This window comes from Gracilinanus agilis, chromosome 4 (genome assembly GCF_016433145.1).
Source record: "Gracilinanus agilis isolate LMUSP501 chromosome 4, AgileGrace, whole genome shotgun sequence".
NCBI classification, from domain to species: Eukaryota; Metazoa; Chordata; class Mammalia; order Didelphimorphia; family Didelphidae; genus Gracilinanus; species Gracilinanus agilis.
In genome coordinates this window covers 111,692,998-111,711,890 of record NC_058133.1, presented here as the reverse complement: position 1 = coordinate 111,711,890, position 18,893 = coordinate 111,692,998, and the positions used below count along the sequence as shown (strand labels likewise).

The window sequence follows — 18,893 nt, the reverse complement described above, 5'->3', positions numbered from 1 at the left end:
GAAGAAGAAGAAGAAGAAGAAGAAGAAGAAGAAGAAGAAGAAGAAGAAGAAAGAGAGAAAGCAACTTTGAACAGGTATAGACACTTGAGCAAGTGTCTATTTGACTTGTGATCTATAAATATTTAAGAGACTAAACTTGGAAAAGTCCAAGAGAGGTGTTATGCTTAGGTGCTTTGTCCATAGGACATTCAGGGCATGGCCCCTATACACCATCCAATTTTAAATAGAACTCGTATCTTCATGGACTTTCCAAGAGAATTGGCTATTTAGTGGATTATAGTTTAACATAAGAGAATAAGTGCCAAAAACCATACTTTTAGTTTGAGTGAGACTAAACTGCTGTTTCTGGAAGCCACTTGTTATCCACAAGTGGTTTCAGATCCTAGGTGAGAAAACAGGTTGTCTGCACAGAGGATGCTGGTGACTTCTTATTTGCTATGGCTGGAGGGCCTCTATACAGTGGATATCATGGGTGACTCCAGCTTTTTAGAAATAAGTTGATTCAAATGTGGCCTCAGACACTTCCTAGCTGTGTGACCCTGGGTAAGTCACTTAACCCCATTGCCTAACCCTCACTGCTGAACTAATACATTGTATTGATTCTAAGACAAAAGATAAGGGTTTAAAATATAAAGAAAATTAGAATAAATTTTAAGTAAGTTGATAAGACAGAGATGTAGGGCTAGGATACTGCTAGGCTATAAGCTAGTTGGAAATGGGATTTCTCTTTCCAAGAGTCTTCATGTCTACTTAGGCTGTGGCAATCATTATCTAGTACAGTTTTGAAGAAACATTAATGGTCTAGAATCTGATCAAGATTACCCAAATGTAGCAGATGGTTTCTATTAAGAGATCACTGAACATGGTGAAAAACCTTACATTGATCCTAAACATTTTCTCAACCAAACCAGAATGTGGTAAGGTTCAAGGGTGAACTCACTACTTCCCTTGGGTTCAGTTCCTTCCTCTTTAAGAAGAGGGGGGCAGATTCTAGAAAGTACTCTGGAACTGTGCCCAAAGGGCTTTAAAACTGTGCAATATCACTACTAGGTCTGTAGCCCAAAGAGATTAAAAAAAAAAAAGAGGCGGGGAAAGGACCTATTTGTACAAAAATATTTATAGCAGCTTTTTTTGTTTTGACAAAGACTGATGCAGAGTAAAGGGAGCAGACCCAGGAGAACATTGTACACAGCTAGAGTAATATTGTATAATGAAAAATTGTGAATGACTTTGCTCTTCTCAGCTACAGTGATCCAAGACAGTCCCCAAGGACTCAAGATGAAAAATGCCATCCACCTCCAGGAAAAAGAGCCGATGGAATCTGAAGGCAAACTGAGACATATTATATTTCATTTTGTTGCTTCATTTTTTTAAATTTGTCTTTTTTTTCCCACAAAATGACTATTATGGGAAAATGTTTTACATATTGCACATATAAAATCTATATCAGATTGCTTGTGATGGAGAGGTAAAGGACAAAGGGGAGAGAGAATTTGGCTCAAATAAATTTTTTAATCCTGAATGTTAAAAATTGTTTTTGTATATAATTGGGGAAAAATAAAATTTTAAATAGAAAAATTTTAAATATATAATTTTAAAAAAAGACAAGGGGGTTGGACTAGACAAACTTAGAGTACCCTTCCATCTCCAGCTATGTGATTCTATACTCATATGAACTAAGCCTAAATAAAGTTTACTGCTTCTGATATCAAGAGTTAGATTAAGAGACAAATATTGGGGCAGCTGGGTAACTCAGTGGATTGAGAACCAGGCTTAGAGACGGGAAGTCCCAGGTTCAAATCCAGCCTCAGACACTTCCCAGCTGTGTGACCCTGGGCAAGTCACTTGATCCCCATTGCCAATCCTTACCACTCTTCTGCCTTGGAGCCAATACACAGTATTGACTCCAAGACAGAAGGTAAGGGTTAAAAAAAAAAAAGAGAGACAAATGTCTTGTAATTTGTGGAGAAGGCCAAACTAATGCAGAGATTAGAAGGGAGGCCCAACGGACTCATGAGTCTATAGTATTTAAGGAGATAGAGGAGTTACCAGTTTTAAAAATGAGTAGATACGCATGGGATCCATCAGTGTACAAGTCTGTTGTGTAAAACTGAATTTAGCCAAGTGGTTCTTTCATGCACATTGAGTGAATCTTGAATATAAACCGTTTGCTATGGGAAAAAGAAATCAAGAAAAAAACACCTCTCTTTTCAGTACTAGAACATTGCTTCAGTTAAATGATGAATAAATAAAAAGTTTAACTTGTTCATTTCTTATCATTAGGAATCAGATCATAGCTATAGGGTTAGAAGGGGCCTTAGAAGTCATGTAAAGAGAGAGATGTCAAACTCAGAGTTAGCTGCTTGAAACACTCCAGAGTGGGACTACTAGATTAAAATATAATTGGGAAATTCTTAACAAAATAAATAAAAATACAGTATAACAAAGATAAAGTTAATTCATGGTTTTCTAAGACAAAATCTCATTTACATTTGAGTTTGGTACCATTGAGTTTGGCACAATCTATTTCTCATATTACAGATGGAAAACTGAGGCCAGAGAGGTTAAGGATCTTGTCCAAGGTCACACAGGTAGGAAGCAGCAAAGCTGCGATTTAAGCCCATGTCCTCTAACTTCAAATCCAATGTTCTGGTTTCCACTTCCCCCCAAACCTCCATTGGTTTGTATTTGTTAAGTTTCCATAGTATGCAAAACAAAATATAATTGAAAATCTAATAATAATAGATTTTTAGTGAGGACAAAACGAAAAGTTTCACATCCCCATCTGCAAACTTTGCACAGACTGTCTCTATATGTCCAGAATGCATTGTCTCCTCACTTCTCACTCTTGGAACTTCAAGATCTAGTTTAAATATCACCTCTTTCAAGATTCTTTTCTCAATTTCTCTATTGAAGTTCTCCCTTTACAATGATTATCTGTGAAAACTTGGCTATTTCAGCAGTGCTCTGATCTGGGATAATCCTGTAAGACTGACATTTTTCTCTGGAAATTAAACTGAAGTTTAATTTGTTCTATTCAGCTCTGAACTCCACTCTACCAACCAAAGACAGATGATGGATTTTGGGTTACCTGACACTCACCCATCCAAGCAGCTAAATTCTATTTTGGAACCAAAATCGAGGTCTGTCTTAATAATGACTCTCCCATTGTTCAGTTCTCCTGGGTGTTCGCATCGTTTCTCTAAGGGGAAAATAAAGCAGAAGTTAAAGTTTTTAATTGATGGAAACACATGTCCGGTTTTTTTTAAAAGCATCAAGGCAAGAAGTCAAGACCCTATCTTTAGACTTTGCTTTCAGAAAGACACGGAGGACTGAAAACTTAGAATGAACTCTCAGTTCTTTTATTTTCATTGTTGCCACGTATTCTTCTTTGGGACAAACAAAAGGAAACAATACCCTTTGATGCATTTTCCTGCTCTAATCCTACAGCAGAATAAGTGAAAAAATGGCAATAGACTTTTGAAGTTGCTGCTAATTGTTGAATTATATAATCCCTGCAAGTCTTAAAACCACTGGCCCAAATTATAGTCATGAATAAGCTGCGTAGCTCAATTATACTGCTCAACTGGTGAAGTCAAGGTCGTGAGTTTGAAGTTTCTTTGTGGTGGTAAAGAACTGGAAAGTGGTGGGCTGTGTGATAAGAAATAACGAGCAGGTTAATTTGAAAAAGGCATGGAAAGACTTGCCTAAAATGATGCAGAGTGAAATGAGCAAAGCAAAGAGAACATTATATACATTCACAACAAAATTGTTCCAAGAATAATTGTGACTAAGTTATTCTGAGTAATACAAATATTCAGATCAACTATGAAAGACATATGCAGAAAAATTATATCTCTCCAGAGAAAGAACTGAAATATGGAAGTATGTATTGTGTGGGTATGTGGATAGAGAGAGAGAGAGAGAGAGAGAGAGAGAGAGAGAGATCAAACATTGGTATTCTCCAGTGTAGGGTTGAGAAAGAAGGAGGGAGACAACTCAGAACCCCATATATAACAAAATAATAATAATAATTTTTTAAAAACCACAGTATTCTGAGGATTCTAGAAACTATTATTGTTTTCAGTTGTCTGAATCTCCCTGACCCTATTTGGGGTTTACTTGACAAAGATACTGGAGTGGTTTGTCATTTCCTTCCTCACTTTACAGATGAGGAAACTGAGGCAAAGATTAAATGATATGCCTATAGCTGATTTTGGTTCAGTTCATGACTTTAGGCAAGGCACTCTATCCACTGCATCATCTTACCAGACTATCAAATTGTTCCATGACACCAAAGAAATATGATTTAAAGGCTAATTTAAAAAACAAACAAACAAACAAAAAAACCTCTTTACATTCAACTCAGGACAATTTAATTCATTTAAACTATAATCTGGTTTTTTTAAGTCATGACTTTGAGTCCCACATGTGTTAAATGGGTTTACTCTGTTTCATAATATAACTCCTATTTATATAATATTTTAGGGTTTGAAAAAAAGCTTTACGCACACTGTGCCATTTGAGTATCACAACCAACTTCTGATAGAGTTACTATTATAAAACCCTATTTTATAAACGAGGTTGGAGATAGGATTTGAACCCAGTGATTCCTGATCCCAAATCCAATACTATATGTCTATAGATACAACATTCCTAACCCAAGATAGACCCCTCATGCATACCTTTGTTTACCCAGAATCAGTGAGGAAAAAAAGGATGGATGAATCAGCAAAAAGTCATCCCTAATTCTGGAGAAAGCCTCTCAGTGCAAGACCTGCTGCACTAAGAGTCTGACAGAGATTCAAAAGCTTTATCTTTGTACAAAGATGACATGTTTTCAGTGAGTCGCTTTTGAAGGCTGATCAGTTATTTCTTTATGCATACTAGACTTCTGTTTAATACAGTACAAGTATATCCGACTTTACTTATAATAGACCTTTGTTATTGTTAAGGGCCTTTGAGATCATCTAATCCCATCCCCTCAATTTATAAAAGAAACCTGGATCCAGAAAGATGAAGGAATTTGTACAGTGTTATACAACTAGAGTCAGAACTGGGAACAGAGTAGAAGTCTTACAACACAGAATTATAAATCTTAGCAAGAGAAGCAATATTAGAGATGATCTAATCTAACTCCCTGCTTGATGTAGAAATTCCCTATAATATCCTCAACTAGGAATCAAATAATATCTGCTTACATACTTTCTTTCTTTCATGAAAACCCTTACCTTCCATCTTAGAATCAATACTGTGTATTGGTTCCAAGGCAAAAGAGTGGTAAGGGCTAGGCAATGGAGGTTAAGTGACTTGCCCAGGATCACACAGATGGGGAGTGTCTGAGGTCAGATTTGAACCTAGGACCTCCCATCTCTAGGCCTGGCTCTCCATCTAATGAGCTACCCAGCTGCCCCCTGTTTACATATTTTCAATAGCTTTCACTAGCTCAAAAGACATTGCTGGAATATTTAGGATAGGATAGAATAGACGAGGTTAGAATATTTAGGAATTTCTTCCTTAAAGAAGTCAAAATTTATCTCTTGGTCACACTTTTACCTTCTAAAGGCACAAAAAATTTTCTAATTCTTCCATATGAAAGCTCATCAAATATTTGGAGATAACTGGTTAGTTCAAAAGGGAGGGCCTTGAAAAATATTATATAAATCAGAATTTTATGAATCAAAGGGTAGCTTATGTATTGAAATATGTCATTAATGAATTATTTTTTAGTTTAAAAAAAACTTTGAGAAAACTTACCTTAATGCTGAATCATTTTTTTATTTCTAGATAAGACTCTGTATTTTCATTATTTCTAATAGGGCTCAGTATGTTTTTCAAATCTCTTTCCTCATTTCTTTTCTTTTGGGAATCCAAGGAATGCTTTCACTCTCCCTACCCCAAAGCTGCTTCTCAAATTGGGATGATTAAAATTAAAATTGTGAGCCCCATCTTGTTTGATAAACAGAAATTAGTCTTAGCCAAATATGTCCGGCAGGCATCCTTGAGTTCCCCAGTAGGGTGAATGGAGAAGGTCATTCTTAACCAGAATTAACCTGATTTTTCATCTAGATATTGGAATCCTATGATCAGGGAGGAACTAAAAAAATTATTAAGCCTACTTCCTCATTAAGTATCCACTAATTAAAGATCTCTTGGGGAGGGCTAAATAATGAGCTTCCAAAGTGTATTAATGACTCAAGATGCTGAATGTTTTTGTCTTTGATCACCAAGAAATATCACTGACTAATTTAATGGTTATTGTTAGCCTGATCAATAAATTGATTTTCTTATCCTGAATCTTGTCTCTCGGAATTTTTAATCATCTCATCTTCTTTCACAATGCAAGGGACTTCCCCATGATTTTTCTGTTCTGCAATTTTGTATTGAATATATTGACCTTTTCAGAAGTGGAATTTTCCTGTTCCTTGACATAGTAACTGACTCAGTAGTTCCCTAAGGAGTCAAAGGTTTTTGCAGCTTCCAAAAGTGCCTCACAATCAGGGAGGTGCATAGACATTCAGAAAATCTTCCCTAAATAAGAACAAAGTAAAGAAACTAAAAAATTAAATGTTAGGTACTCACTGATGCAAAATGGAGTTGTGAGATGCCAGGAATTATCTCTACAGATGAGCACATTCTTGGAGCTATTCCGAGTGTAACCTGGGCGACAGTTGTATCTCAGTTGTGTTTCTTCTGGGAAGATAGTTTGGTCCAAAGGTGTTGCTGGGATAGCAAAGTGAAGCAGGGGTGGAAAACCACAAATACCTGGCCATCAAATCAAATGAGATCCAAAGATTAAAACTAGGTGGGGCCCACCATCTCAGGGACTAAACAGTGTATTATTCAAGTGCAGGAGTCATGTTTTTGAGTTCATTGATTCCCAAAGAACTAGGTGGGGCCCACCATCTCAGGGACTAAACAGTGTATTATTCAAGTGCAGGAGTCATGTTTTTGAGTTCATTGATTCCCAAAGAACACGACACAGTACCTTGAAAAAAATAAACATGGTGCGAAATCAGGAATAAAAAATGTGGGTTGGTGATGATAAAAGGCACAAAATTCCCATTTCTGTTTATGTGACAACTTAATTTAACAAGGAAGATTAGACCTGAGTTTTATTAATCTCTCCCATTACCTACCCAATATTGTTCAGGGTTTTTTTTTTGTTTGTTTTCAGTCATTTCAGTCATATCTGACTTTTTGAGACTCTATTTGGGGCTTTCTTGGCAAAGATATGGAGTGGTTTGCTACTTCCTTTTCCAGCTCTTTTTATAGATATGGAAACTCAGGAAAATAGATTTAACTAACTTGCCCAGGGTCACACAGCCAGTAAGAGTCTAAGGCTGGATTTTAATTCAGATCTTCTTACTCCAGGCATATTGCTCTATCCACTTCACCACCTCGTTGTCCCATATCTTTTGGGTTAGCACACCCAATAACGCTTTTTTTTTTTTTTGTTACGGTACCAGACCACAAACTTGCATTGTCCTATCATCTGCTTCCCTCACGCCTGTTTTTTTTGCAACTGAATGGAGCCAGGGAAATCCTCAAAACCATGCTAACTGGACCCACTGCATATGGAAGTTATCTAACCCTAACTGAGCCCTCACTGCAACAAAACAATTGATTTGCTCTTGCACTCTCTTTAATATCTATTCTAAGTCTTTTAATTTTGCCTCAAGCTTCCCAAGGAGTCATTTCACCCTTTCAACTGTGAGCCCAATTCAACCTCATACTTCACCAAAAAAATTGACTCCATTTACTAAAAACTCTCTTCCCTCATCCTCATCTCACATTCAAGCATCTTCTTCCACAATCCTCCCTTTCACTCTCATGTCAGATTTTTTAAAAAGTCTTTTTTTTCTTTGCCAAGGAAAACAAACCCCTTTACATTTACTGTTGCATCTCATTCCCTTCCATCTTCTTGAACAGATTGTCCCACAGCATCCCTACTCTTTCTCCAAGCTTCAATCTCTCCCAGTCAACTGATTTCTTGCCTGCTGCTTTTTATTATTCCCGTGTCTCTCTTGTCCTTTCAAAAGAAAGGCTTCACTTGATTTGAACATTCCCAATAATTATTTTTCTATAGCTGTTCTCCCTTTTCTGGCCAAACTTCTTCAGAAAAGCATCTATTCTAGTCTATTTCCTGTCCTCTTCCTCTTCTCTAAACACTGTGATCTGGCTTCCAACCTCATCATTCAATTAAATTGCTTTCTTCAAACTTACCAAATTTAGTGGAATTTCCTTAGTCTTTATTCTTCTTTACCTTTCTGTAGCCCACTAACCCTGGGGATCACCCAAGTCTCTATCCTTGACCTTCTTTTCTTCTCCTACTATATAGTAATCTCTTGAGCTCCCTTGAGTTCAACAATCATCTTTATGCAGATGATTCACAGATCTATCTATCTATCTATCTATCTATCTATCTATCTATCTATCTATCTATCTATCTATCTATCTATCTGTCTGTCTGTCTGTCTGTCTGTCTGTCTATCAATTTATCTGTCTATCTGTCTGTCTGTCTATCAGTCTATCTGTCTGTCTATCTATCTATCTATCTATCTATCTATCTATCTATCTATCTATCTGTCTATATATCTATTGAACTTTAGGCTTTCATCATCAACTTTTTAAATCTTTTTACATTTGATTCCTCTCCACAAACTGTGTGCCCTGTACTTGAGCAACAGGATTCGTGCCTTTTCACTAACTGGCCTCTGTGCCCCAAATGTTCTTCTTCACTTCTTGTCTTCTACTTTCCCGTGCTTTCTTGAAGGTTCATCTCAAATCTCTTGCATGCCAACTGTTTAAATCCATTCACAGAAGAACTCTAGTATAAGACCACTGGAACAATTTAAAGGGCACCAGCTGCACCCTCTTGGGACACTGTTCTCTACCCCAGCTCCTCCTTTGACTAAGCCCATGGGTAGTTGTGGTCTTGCTCAAAGGCACATGCATCCGTTGGTTTTTCATAGTTAAATATTTCTTTTGTTTTCTGTTCCCTCCCTTGCTTCCACCCCTAATGGGAATTTACAAAGTGTAGATGTCACCAGCCTAAGCTTCTTCTTCAACTCAGTTCCTCCTCTGAATGGCATCATCTCCTTTCACTCCAAAAAGGATGAGAACCTCATCTAGGAAAACATTTCCTTCCTATTAGTGACACACTCCTTAGTGAGCTCTCCTTAACCCAACTTGCCCCAGGTACAAAAATTCCTACTTAAAGGTTAGTCCTGGGTATTTCCTGAGAGTTTAAGAAGAAGGGTCCAGGAAAGAGTCATTGTATAGAAATAATACAATTTTCTTCCATCTTATGTGGTCAATTGTGCTCTCCAACAGTCCACTTTAGCAATACTGGAGAAAGATTCTCCCAGATACCTGGTCCTCTTTTGAATGGGATTGGATGGGGATGGGGATGGGAAGTGGGTTGTATCCATATGTTCCAACGATTAATGTTGATCTGACCTGTTCCTCTGTTCCCCCATCACTTACCATGCACCATGACCAGCCCAGCAAAAGACAAGATTATTTGGAATAGAGTTGAACCATGGACTTTCCATTTCTCCCTCCTATATGCCATCTCCTTTGTAACCCTTTGGAAGGCTGTGACCAAGTGTTTCTTCCAAGTTTTTCTGGTAAAATAAGTAGGAAAATGCCCTCTCCATTCAGGCAAACAAAACAACAACAACAAAAAACTAAACTGATTATTATAGAAGAGAAAGTAAATTTCACCTGGCATGTGTCAGACTTAAATATGAATTCATTCATTTGAAGCTTTGAACATTTGCTTTCCCCATTGAAATGGAAGCAATAAAGTGTTCATGGAAATACTTTTGTTTCTGCCTCTAGATTTAGTCACAGACTCCTGTTTCAAAGCATTTAAGGAGGTACTTTATTGCTTTATTTAAAAGAAATTCATCATAGTATAATTCTTGGTCTCTCAATAGAAAAATGATATTACAATATCCTAAGCAGAATGTATAGACAAAGAAGAGCAATTGTTACCTAAGCAATAAATATTCATTAGATTTGGACTTCCAGCCTATCCTTTAAGTTAGAAAATAATGATAAGGACAGGAACCAGATCTGTGATTTTATTCATGTTGAAAACTCCCAGATAAGGAAACTCTCTTGACCCAAGCAAGCATGGCTCTGCAATTTGAACTCTTAGAGGGTTTTAGAATAAGGGAAAATTAAGTGATTTGCTAAGGGTCACCCAACCAGTATGTGTCAGAGTCTGAATTTGAACCCAGATCTTCCTGGATCTAAGCCCAGCTCTTTATCAACTGTACCATTTTTCTTTCCAGATAATGATAGCTGATATTTTTCTAGAAGTTGATGCATTATCTCATTTGGTCTACACAATATCTTAGCTAGCCTTTATTATTATATGCCTATCATCATAAGGATGAAGTAACTGAATCTCAGAGAATTAAAATGATTTGCCCATAGATACAAAGCTAATAAAGTCATTTTTTTCAGTTGGGTCTGACTCTTTGTGATCCCTTTTGGAATTTTCTTGGCAAAGATACTGCACTGATTTGCCATTTCCTTCTCCAGCTCATTTTACAGATGAGGAAACTGAAGCAAATTGGGTTAAATGACTTGCCTAGGGTCACACACCTAGCCTGAGGCTGGATTTTGAACTCGGGAAAAATAAGTTTTCCTGACTTCAGACCTAGCACTCTGTACACAAAGCTAATAAAGACAGAGTAGGGGCAAGCAGGTGGCTCAGTGGATAGAAGGCTAGGCTTCAAGATAGGATGTCCTGGATTCAAATCAATACTTAGTATCGACTCTAAAACAGAAAATAAGGATTATTTTTTTTAACAGTAGTAAAAACCAAACACAGGTCTTATGACCTCAAGGCCATAATGGCTTACTGATAGAGCTAGCTCTCAGGAACGTGCTTTATAAATGCTAAAATGTTTTATAAATGTGAGTTATCATCATCATCATCATTTCCTGTTCAGCCTGATACCTGTTTCCTAACCTTTTATCTTCTAAAATTTCCCCAAACTCAAATGGTCTCCTCACTGTCTCCTCCTACCAAAGTTTCATGCTCACTTCTGCCTCAGTGACTTTTCCAATACAGTTTCCTCCCCCAGACTATACTTTCACCTCTTCTCTACATCCCACCCATCTACAGAATGAAACTGAGATACCTTAAAATGATTGCTAATTGCATATCCTTTGATCCAGCCATGACTGCTATGAAGCCTATCACCTAAGATATCAAAGAAAGAGGAAAAATATGTAGAAAAATATGTCAAGTGGCTGGGTTTTTTTTTCATAGTAAAAAAATTGGAAGCCAAAGAGGCAACCATCAGTTTTGGAATGGCTTAAAGATATTTTGGTATATGAATATAATTGAATATTATTTTACCATAAGAAATGATGAAAAGGATGATTTCAAAAAACACAGAGAAGAGGGCAGCTGGGTAGATCAGTGGATTGAAAGTCAGGCCCAGAGACAGGAGGTCCTAGGTTCAAATCTAATCTCAGATACTTCCTAGCTGTGTGACCCTGGGCAAGTCACTTAACCCCCATTGCCTAGCTCTTACCAATTTTCTGCCTTGGAACCAATACATAGTATTGATTCTAAGATGGAAGGTAAGGGTTTTAAAAAGCAAAAACAAAAATACAGAGATGATTCCTGTGAATTGATACATAATAAAGTAAGGATGGAGGTGGCCCATGGGCAGTGAAAAATCTTGTGCTTCTCACCAGTTAGCTAAGCATAAATTGCCAAATTTGTATTATTAATCAGTTAGTCACTCATGATGGAACTATACTGTTCTGTACCTTAGTTCAGAACTGTTAGGTTGCTCTGTGCCACAGCTTCATGCCCATATTTACCTTATTCTGAATTATTAGGCTATTATACTAACCATTTGCATTGTTCTATATTTACCTTAGTTATGTTCCCACCTTTGATGAAGGCATTCCAGCAAGGCAGTGAAAGGATGGCAGGGGGACAATGGGGAGAAACATGAGACATGGGCACCACGGGGTCTGGCAGTCTAGTGCCCTCAATAAATATACAAACTCTGATCTATTCAGTGGGGGCTGCTCCACCAGCTCCTAGGCTACATCATTAGCTCCAAAGCTGCTACTCCACACCTGGAGAACTGCTTTTCCACCAGCTCAGGGGCTATTCCACCAGCATAGGGCTCTGGAGCTACTCCACTACGGGGGCTGTTCCACCAGCTCCCTATCTACTCCATTAGCTCCAGGGGGCTGCTCCACCAGCTCCCAGGCTATTCCATCAGCTCTAAGGCTGCTACTCCACACCTAGAGAGCTGCTATTTCACCAGGTCAGAGGTTATTCCATCAACTCAGGGTTATGGGGCTACTCCATTATCTCAAAGGGCTACTCCACCACTGGGGGCTACTATTCCACCAGCTCTCAGGCTACTCTACCAGCCTCTAAGGTCATTCCTCAGCCTAGACTATTATACTATCCTAAAAATCTCTTCTTCTTCAAATAAAATTATTTTCTTACTTCTGGATTGAATAGAGTTTGAGTCTCCCAATTCTGAGGGACTTATGAGAAAGAACGCTATCTGCATTCAGAGGAAGAACTGTGGGAGTAGAAACACAAAAATAAAACAACTGCTTGATCACATGGTTTGATGTGGATATGATTGAGGATGTTGACTCTAAATGATCATTCTAGGTCAAATATCAATAATATGGAAATAGGTTTTGAACAATGATACATGTAAAAACCAGTGGAATTGTTCATTGGCTCCAGGAGGAGGGGAGGGAGGAGTGGAGGGAAAGGACATGAATCATGTAACCATGGAAAAATATTCTAAATTAAGTAATTAAATAAATAATTTTTTTAAAAAAGAGTTTGTCTTTCATTCTTGGGGTAAGCCTGCTATAGACATGGGTGTGCTTCTCCCACAAAAAGCAAAACCAGAACTTTTTCTACAATAATAAGAACATAGCAAAGTAAAACAACAATGGGGGTTAAGTGACTTGCCCAGGGTCACACAGTTAAGAAGGGTCTGCGGCCATATTTGAACCCAGGACCTCCCATATCTAGACCTGGTTCTCAATCTACTGAGCCACCTACCTGTTCCCTACCACCTCTTGAAAGAGAGATGATAAATTCAAGATGCAGAATATGACCCAGATTTTTGGGGCATAGCTGATGTGGAAGTTTGTATTGTGTGATTATGAATATTTATTACAATAGCTTTGTTTTCCTGGTTTTCTTAATGGGTTTGGGGGTTGGGAGAGAGAGTAGAGGAAGGGATAGGAGAACTAAAAGAAAAAAAAAAGAATAGGTCATTGAAGAGTTTCTTTTAAATAAACAGAAAAGAAGAAATTCCAGTAAGAATTACAGTAAAAAAGGTTAGCTTAGAGAGTTACATTCTGATTTGTTATATTTATGTTTAAAAGGAAAGTTAGGCTTCCTTCCAGCACACTCATCTGGATGGGAGACAGGTCACTCAGATCACATTTACCTACTCCAGCAAACTGTGAAATTTGCATTGGACCAAAGAATGATCAAGAAATCCAGTGAAAAAGTACAGCAAGACTTTTTCCAACTCAGAGGTGGTGAAAAAGTCAACCAGAAGCCTGAGGACAATAGAAAAGAAGGCCCTCTACAAAAACCAGCATCTTCCAGTATGACCAGAGTGGATAAAGAACCAGCCTGGAATTAAGTAGATGTAGTTCCAACTCCCAACTCTGACTGTGAGACCACCATACTGGATATCCAACCACAGGCAAATTGCCACAGGTAACTAACTCTCTAGGACTATAAGTTGCAGAGCAGGTGCTGATCTGCATTGGGAGAGGGAGTTTTCCTACTAGGAGTTCCCTATACCAAGAAAAAAAAATCATAAGTTCAACCAAAAACAAATTAAAAACCAGGTAAAACTAATTGATTAAATTCTTTGTCATTTGGGTAGACCATTTGGTGATCACAACTTATAGTTGTTGCAGAAAGTAAGATAAGCAGGTTTGTGCTACAAGTCTCCGATCTTGACTCAACTCTAAACAGCACAGGACATTTCCAGTGGCATTTTCCGAGGATTCTCTCCAATTCTCACTTCATCCCAACAACTTAATTTTAAAAAGGAGAGTCTTAGCAGGGATATAATAGTCATTTTAAAGTATTTGAAAAGCTGTTTTGTAGAATTAAACTTACCCTGTGGGGCTCCATTGGGTATAACTATGTTGAGAACCTTGACCTGAGAGTGAAACCAGCCTAGAATTTTTCCTTGGAAATCTTTCCCCTTGTTAGTACTGGTAGACAAAAATTGGAATTATCACAAGATTGAGATAGTTCATCCCACTCAATCTCTTTTTAAAAAGTCTCCAGAAGCAGCAGGAAAACGGAACCAGTTGCTATACTGCCTTCTGTAGTCGACCAGACTAATCTAGAGTAGTCAGTAAAGTACGTAGCTGCCCATAAGGCATGCTTTGATGATTACTAGAAAACTTCCCATCAGTCTATCATTAAGCCAGTTCTCATTTATTATATACTTACTCTGTGCCTGGTACCACTTCTGAATTCTATGAATATAAAGAAAAAACAAAAACAGTCCTTACCCTCAAGGAACTTACAATCTAATAGGAGCAGCAACAAGAACACAAATAGACACAAACAAAATAGAGAGAGAGTAGATGGGAGATAACCTTTAAGAGGAAAGTTTTACCACCTGGGGGACTGGGAATGGCCTCCTACAGAAGTTAATGTTTGCTCTGAGTCTTGAAGGAAGCCAGGGATTCTAAGAGTTGGTAACGAAGAAGAGAGCCTTTAGAACATACAGGCCAGCAAGTCCAAAGATACAATGAAAGATGAAAATCAGTATGAGAAACAGCAAGGAGGCTAATATGGCTAGATTGAAATATATAGAGGGAAGTAATAGGATTATAGAGTCAAGGCTGGAAGGGACATCAGGGTCCATCAAGTCTAACTCCTTCATTTAACAGATGAAGAAACTGTTGTTATTCATCCTTTGTTTTGGAAGAAAACCAATGACATTGTGGAATGATGTCTTGGCTTGTCCATGAATTGGATTTAAGTGAGACAGAGTTGCACAAAGTCATCAGCCTCACTCTCTCTTCCAGAGTCATCAAAGTTCAATGGTAAGACAAAATCAAGACAACTGGTGATGGCCTGGAATGCAGTGGATGACCTTGGCATCTTCAATGTCTGACCAATCTCTTCCCTAAGTGCTTTACAGCTGCCTTCATGGCCATTGGAATAAATTATTCCCATTTGCCCCTTCCATTGGGGAAGTCTTTGCATGCCTAGGGAAGACACTCCATAATTTCCTGATGGGTCTCAACCTGATTTAGCCTCTTTGTAAAGACGGTTTTACTGGGGTGAGGCTACTGCACATGCTATAGCTTCTTGGAACCATAGATGAGAGCTGAGTGGCAGGTAGACACCAGAAAAGGAAAGCAATCCTGAAAAGGGGCCCAATAATGTCTCTTAGATTTATCCCCTCTCTCATTTCCCTCTCTAAACAACCCACACCAAACTGGTAACCCTTGAAATTCAGATGACTGAAACAGCCTAATTAGCTTTCACCAATTCCATTTATCTTTCATATTATACATATATATATATATGTGTGTGTGTGTGTGTGTGTGTGTGTGTGTGTGTGTGTATATATATATATATATATATTCTTCACCCTCTTGCTCTATTTATTTCCCTGAAATACTTTAATACTATTTTCATTTTGTCACTCCTCAGTTCAGAACTCTTCCATGGCTCCCTTAAAACTTCTATATGATGCAAGGGCAGCTAGATGGTACAGTAGATAGAGCACTGGGCTTGGAAGACTCCTCTATATGAGTTCAAATACAGCCCCAGATAACTTAATAGCTGTGTGATCCTAGGCAAGTCACTTAATCCTGTTTGCCTTAGTTTCCTCACCTACAAAATGAGCCGGCAAAGGAAATGGCAAGCTACTCCAGTGTCTTTGCCAAGAAAACTCCAAATGGAGTTACAAAGAGTCAAACATGAATGAAAATGCCTAGACGACAACAAGATGCCAACATCTTTCCATCCTGGTTTCACAATAAATGATTCTAAAACCTAGTCCCATCCTTACCTAGTGAATCATATTTCTTCCTTCTCCCCAACATCTGCCCTCAGCCCCAGTTGGAATGAATTTCTCATGATCCCCTTAGGTAGTGACATATAGCAGAAAGTGCATTGGAGTCGAAATCAGTAGACCCACCCCCAGTTTCTACTCTCCATTTTGTTAACAAATTATATTAGATTAGCCCCTTCCTCCATGAAGCCTTCCCTGACTACTCTAAACTTCACTGAGCTCTCCATTCCCTGGACCTCTCCTTCCTCCCCAAACCTTTCTTCCCTCATCTCTCCCAGGGCACCTTTATTCCATAACAAACCACTAACCTGCAGTCAGCTGGTCGAGAAGCAGAAGACCTGAAGTATAGAGAAGGTTCTTTGATCTTTTCTAGTCTCTAATTCATAGGGAGGAGTTTACAAGAGTAGCCACATATATAGTCAATATATACTGTCCCTCCACTGCTGAGATCCAGGAAAGGAGAGGATGAATGAGTGTGTGGGTGAGAAAGCAAAAGCTGAGTTGAGGAGAGTATGGAGTGTTCGGGCATCAGTCTCATAAATGATTAACAGCAGAAATAAAAAAAAGAAAAAAAGTGATTAACTGCAGAAACAAAGAAGCACCTTTTGCTAACATTCCTTTTTGAGCTAGCCAGCATCTTTGATAACAGATGTTGCAATCATTGGTTTTTCTCTGCCAAGCCTTTCCCAAAAGCAAAAAGATAATTTGCCAAGCACTTCACCCGTTAATAAACACAAGGGGTTATTAAGCAAGATACGGTCTGGTGGACATCGGGATCTTAGATCCTCCCATGTTTGAGTTAGCTCAACAAAGCTGGACCTACGAATGTCCATGATATCGGGTCACTGCTGTTCCCTTCCTGATCCCTCCCCAGTCTACCCACATGGTTGAGAGTAAATGCCCTCTTGCCCACTAAAGTTGGCCTAACATTAGTCACTGCTTGGAAGGAGGAAATAAATAATAGATGGCCACTTCATGCTTGGTTTGAAGGGAACTGAGAAAGATTATCTATTCTTATCTTTTATTTTTTAATCAGGAACTAATTCCTTTAAATTGAGTTATTGTGTAATCAGGCATACAGCGTGGCATAATGGACAGAACAATGGTTTTGAAGTCAGAATAATTATAGCTACCATTTATATTGAGATTTTAAGATTTATATATATATATCATCTGATTTGTTTCTCACAAAACTCTGCGAGATAGGTGCTATTATGTGCATTTCTCTGGTGAAGAAACTGAGGGCAAGGTTCAATGACTTGCCCATGATCACAAAGCTAGAAAATGATTGAGGCAGGTCTTCCTGATTTCAAATCTAACATTTCATCCACTATGCCTCTCAATTGTCCCAAGAAGACCAGGGTTTGAATCCAAACAATGATACTAACTGTGTGACTGGGGGCAATTCACTTCCCTTCCTGCTTCATAAAAGGAAGGTATTGGGCTAGATGGATCAGCCCTTCTAGCTCTAACTCCTATGATCCCTCATTAATATGCAACCCTCTCTACCAGCCTCCTTTCTATTAGTGGCACCTACACCATCTTGGGTACTCAGGCTTGTAACCATAGTCAACTTTATCTCATCTGTACCCTTTATCCTCTATATTGTTATAAGGAAGAGTTAAGTAAGAAATGATAGTTTGCAGAGAACGGAGGCATGAGATCAACAGAGAAAGAATTCTGGAATGTTGAAAAATAGAGTTGAGTGAAAAAACTTGCAAGCAGTCGTCTTTCTGGAGTTTGTTGACTACAAGCATCTAGGAGGCTTTTACTGTCAACCTACCTTGTGGATGGCTTTTACCGGTCCTTCCTGTTAATTCCTGTGTTTCCTGAGAAGATCTTCGAACTGAAGCTAGCCTGACTCAACATCTGGTCAACAGCAACATTCCAGAATTCTTTCTCTGTTGATCTCATGCCTCCATTCTCTACAAATTATCATTTGTTACTTAACTTAATTCTTCCTTATAACAATATCCACTCAGTGATTTTGTCTATTCTTCCTTCAGAATATCTCTGATATCAGTTTCTTCCTGGTCATTACTCTTGCCACCACCTACCAAATTCTCAGTACTTACAAATACCTCTTTGCTAGTCTTTCTGCCATCAACCTCTTCACTTCCTAAATTTTCCTATAACATTGCTTTCGTTATCAATTAATCAACCAATTGACTACTTGTACAGATCTGCAATATCATCAATGTGGATAATCCCTTCAGGGATGTAGATCTTAACCCATCCCTGCCTGTATGACTTGGTCATATCGTCCCATAAGTTCTCCACAGGAAATTCACCCAATCTTACAAGGTATTTTCTTTAGATCTTTTGACACTGGTCAAAAACTACGGCTGTTCAGAAATCATCCCTTGTTCTTACTACATGTCCAGCTTACTTTTTCCCCCCATTATAGGTTTCTCTAATGATTTCCTATATGCTATTAGGCAAGTCAGTTAGAGTCTCTGGGTCTCAGTTTGTATCGCAAGACCTAGGATCAAGTCTCAACTCTGCTACTCACTTGTGTGTGTGATCATGGACAAGGCAGACTCTGGCTTATCTGAAAAATAAAGGGGTTGGACTAGATAATTTCTAAAGTTCCTTCTGGTTCTAAAACTATAATCCTAATTCAAATAAATTTCTATAGCCAATTGAGCGTGTATGTACTTCTGTTTTTGAATCAGTTCCAATGACTGTAAAGTTCAAGAGCTCCTCTCGCCATCTCTTTTATTTTCCCTTGACTGTAAAAGCTCTTTTATGCCCCTTTTATGTGAGAAAAATTTTCATTTTATTTATCACTAGCTTCCACTTGCC

The 18,893-nt window shown here is 38.2% G+C and overlaps 1 protein-coding gene across 1 annotated transcript in view; it reads right to left on the bottom strand.

Moving 5' to 3' along the window:
* Nucleotides 1–16,921, bottom strand: part of C4BPA (complement component 4 binding protein alpha) — a 32,160-nt gene extending 15,239 nt beyond the window's left edge. Inside the window, exons 1-5 of the mRNA XM_044674943.1 lie at nucleotides 16,805–16,921; nucleotides 16,397–16,464; nucleotides 9,490–9,629; nucleotides 6,583–6,765; nucleotides 3,103–3,202 (exon numbers count right to left, since the gene is read on the bottom strand). Of these exons, the coding sequence (XP_044530878.1) occupies nucleotides 3,103–3,202; nucleotides 6,583–6,765; nucleotides 9,490–9,629; nucleotides 16,397–16,464; nucleotides 16,805–16,921 (608 nt within the window). The remainder of the gene's footprint in view (nucleotides 1–3,102; nucleotides 3,203–6,582; nucleotides 6,766–9,489; nucleotides 9,630–16,396; nucleotides 16,465–16,804) is intronic.
* Between the last annotated feature and the right edge of the window lie 1,972 nt (nucleotides 16,922–18,893).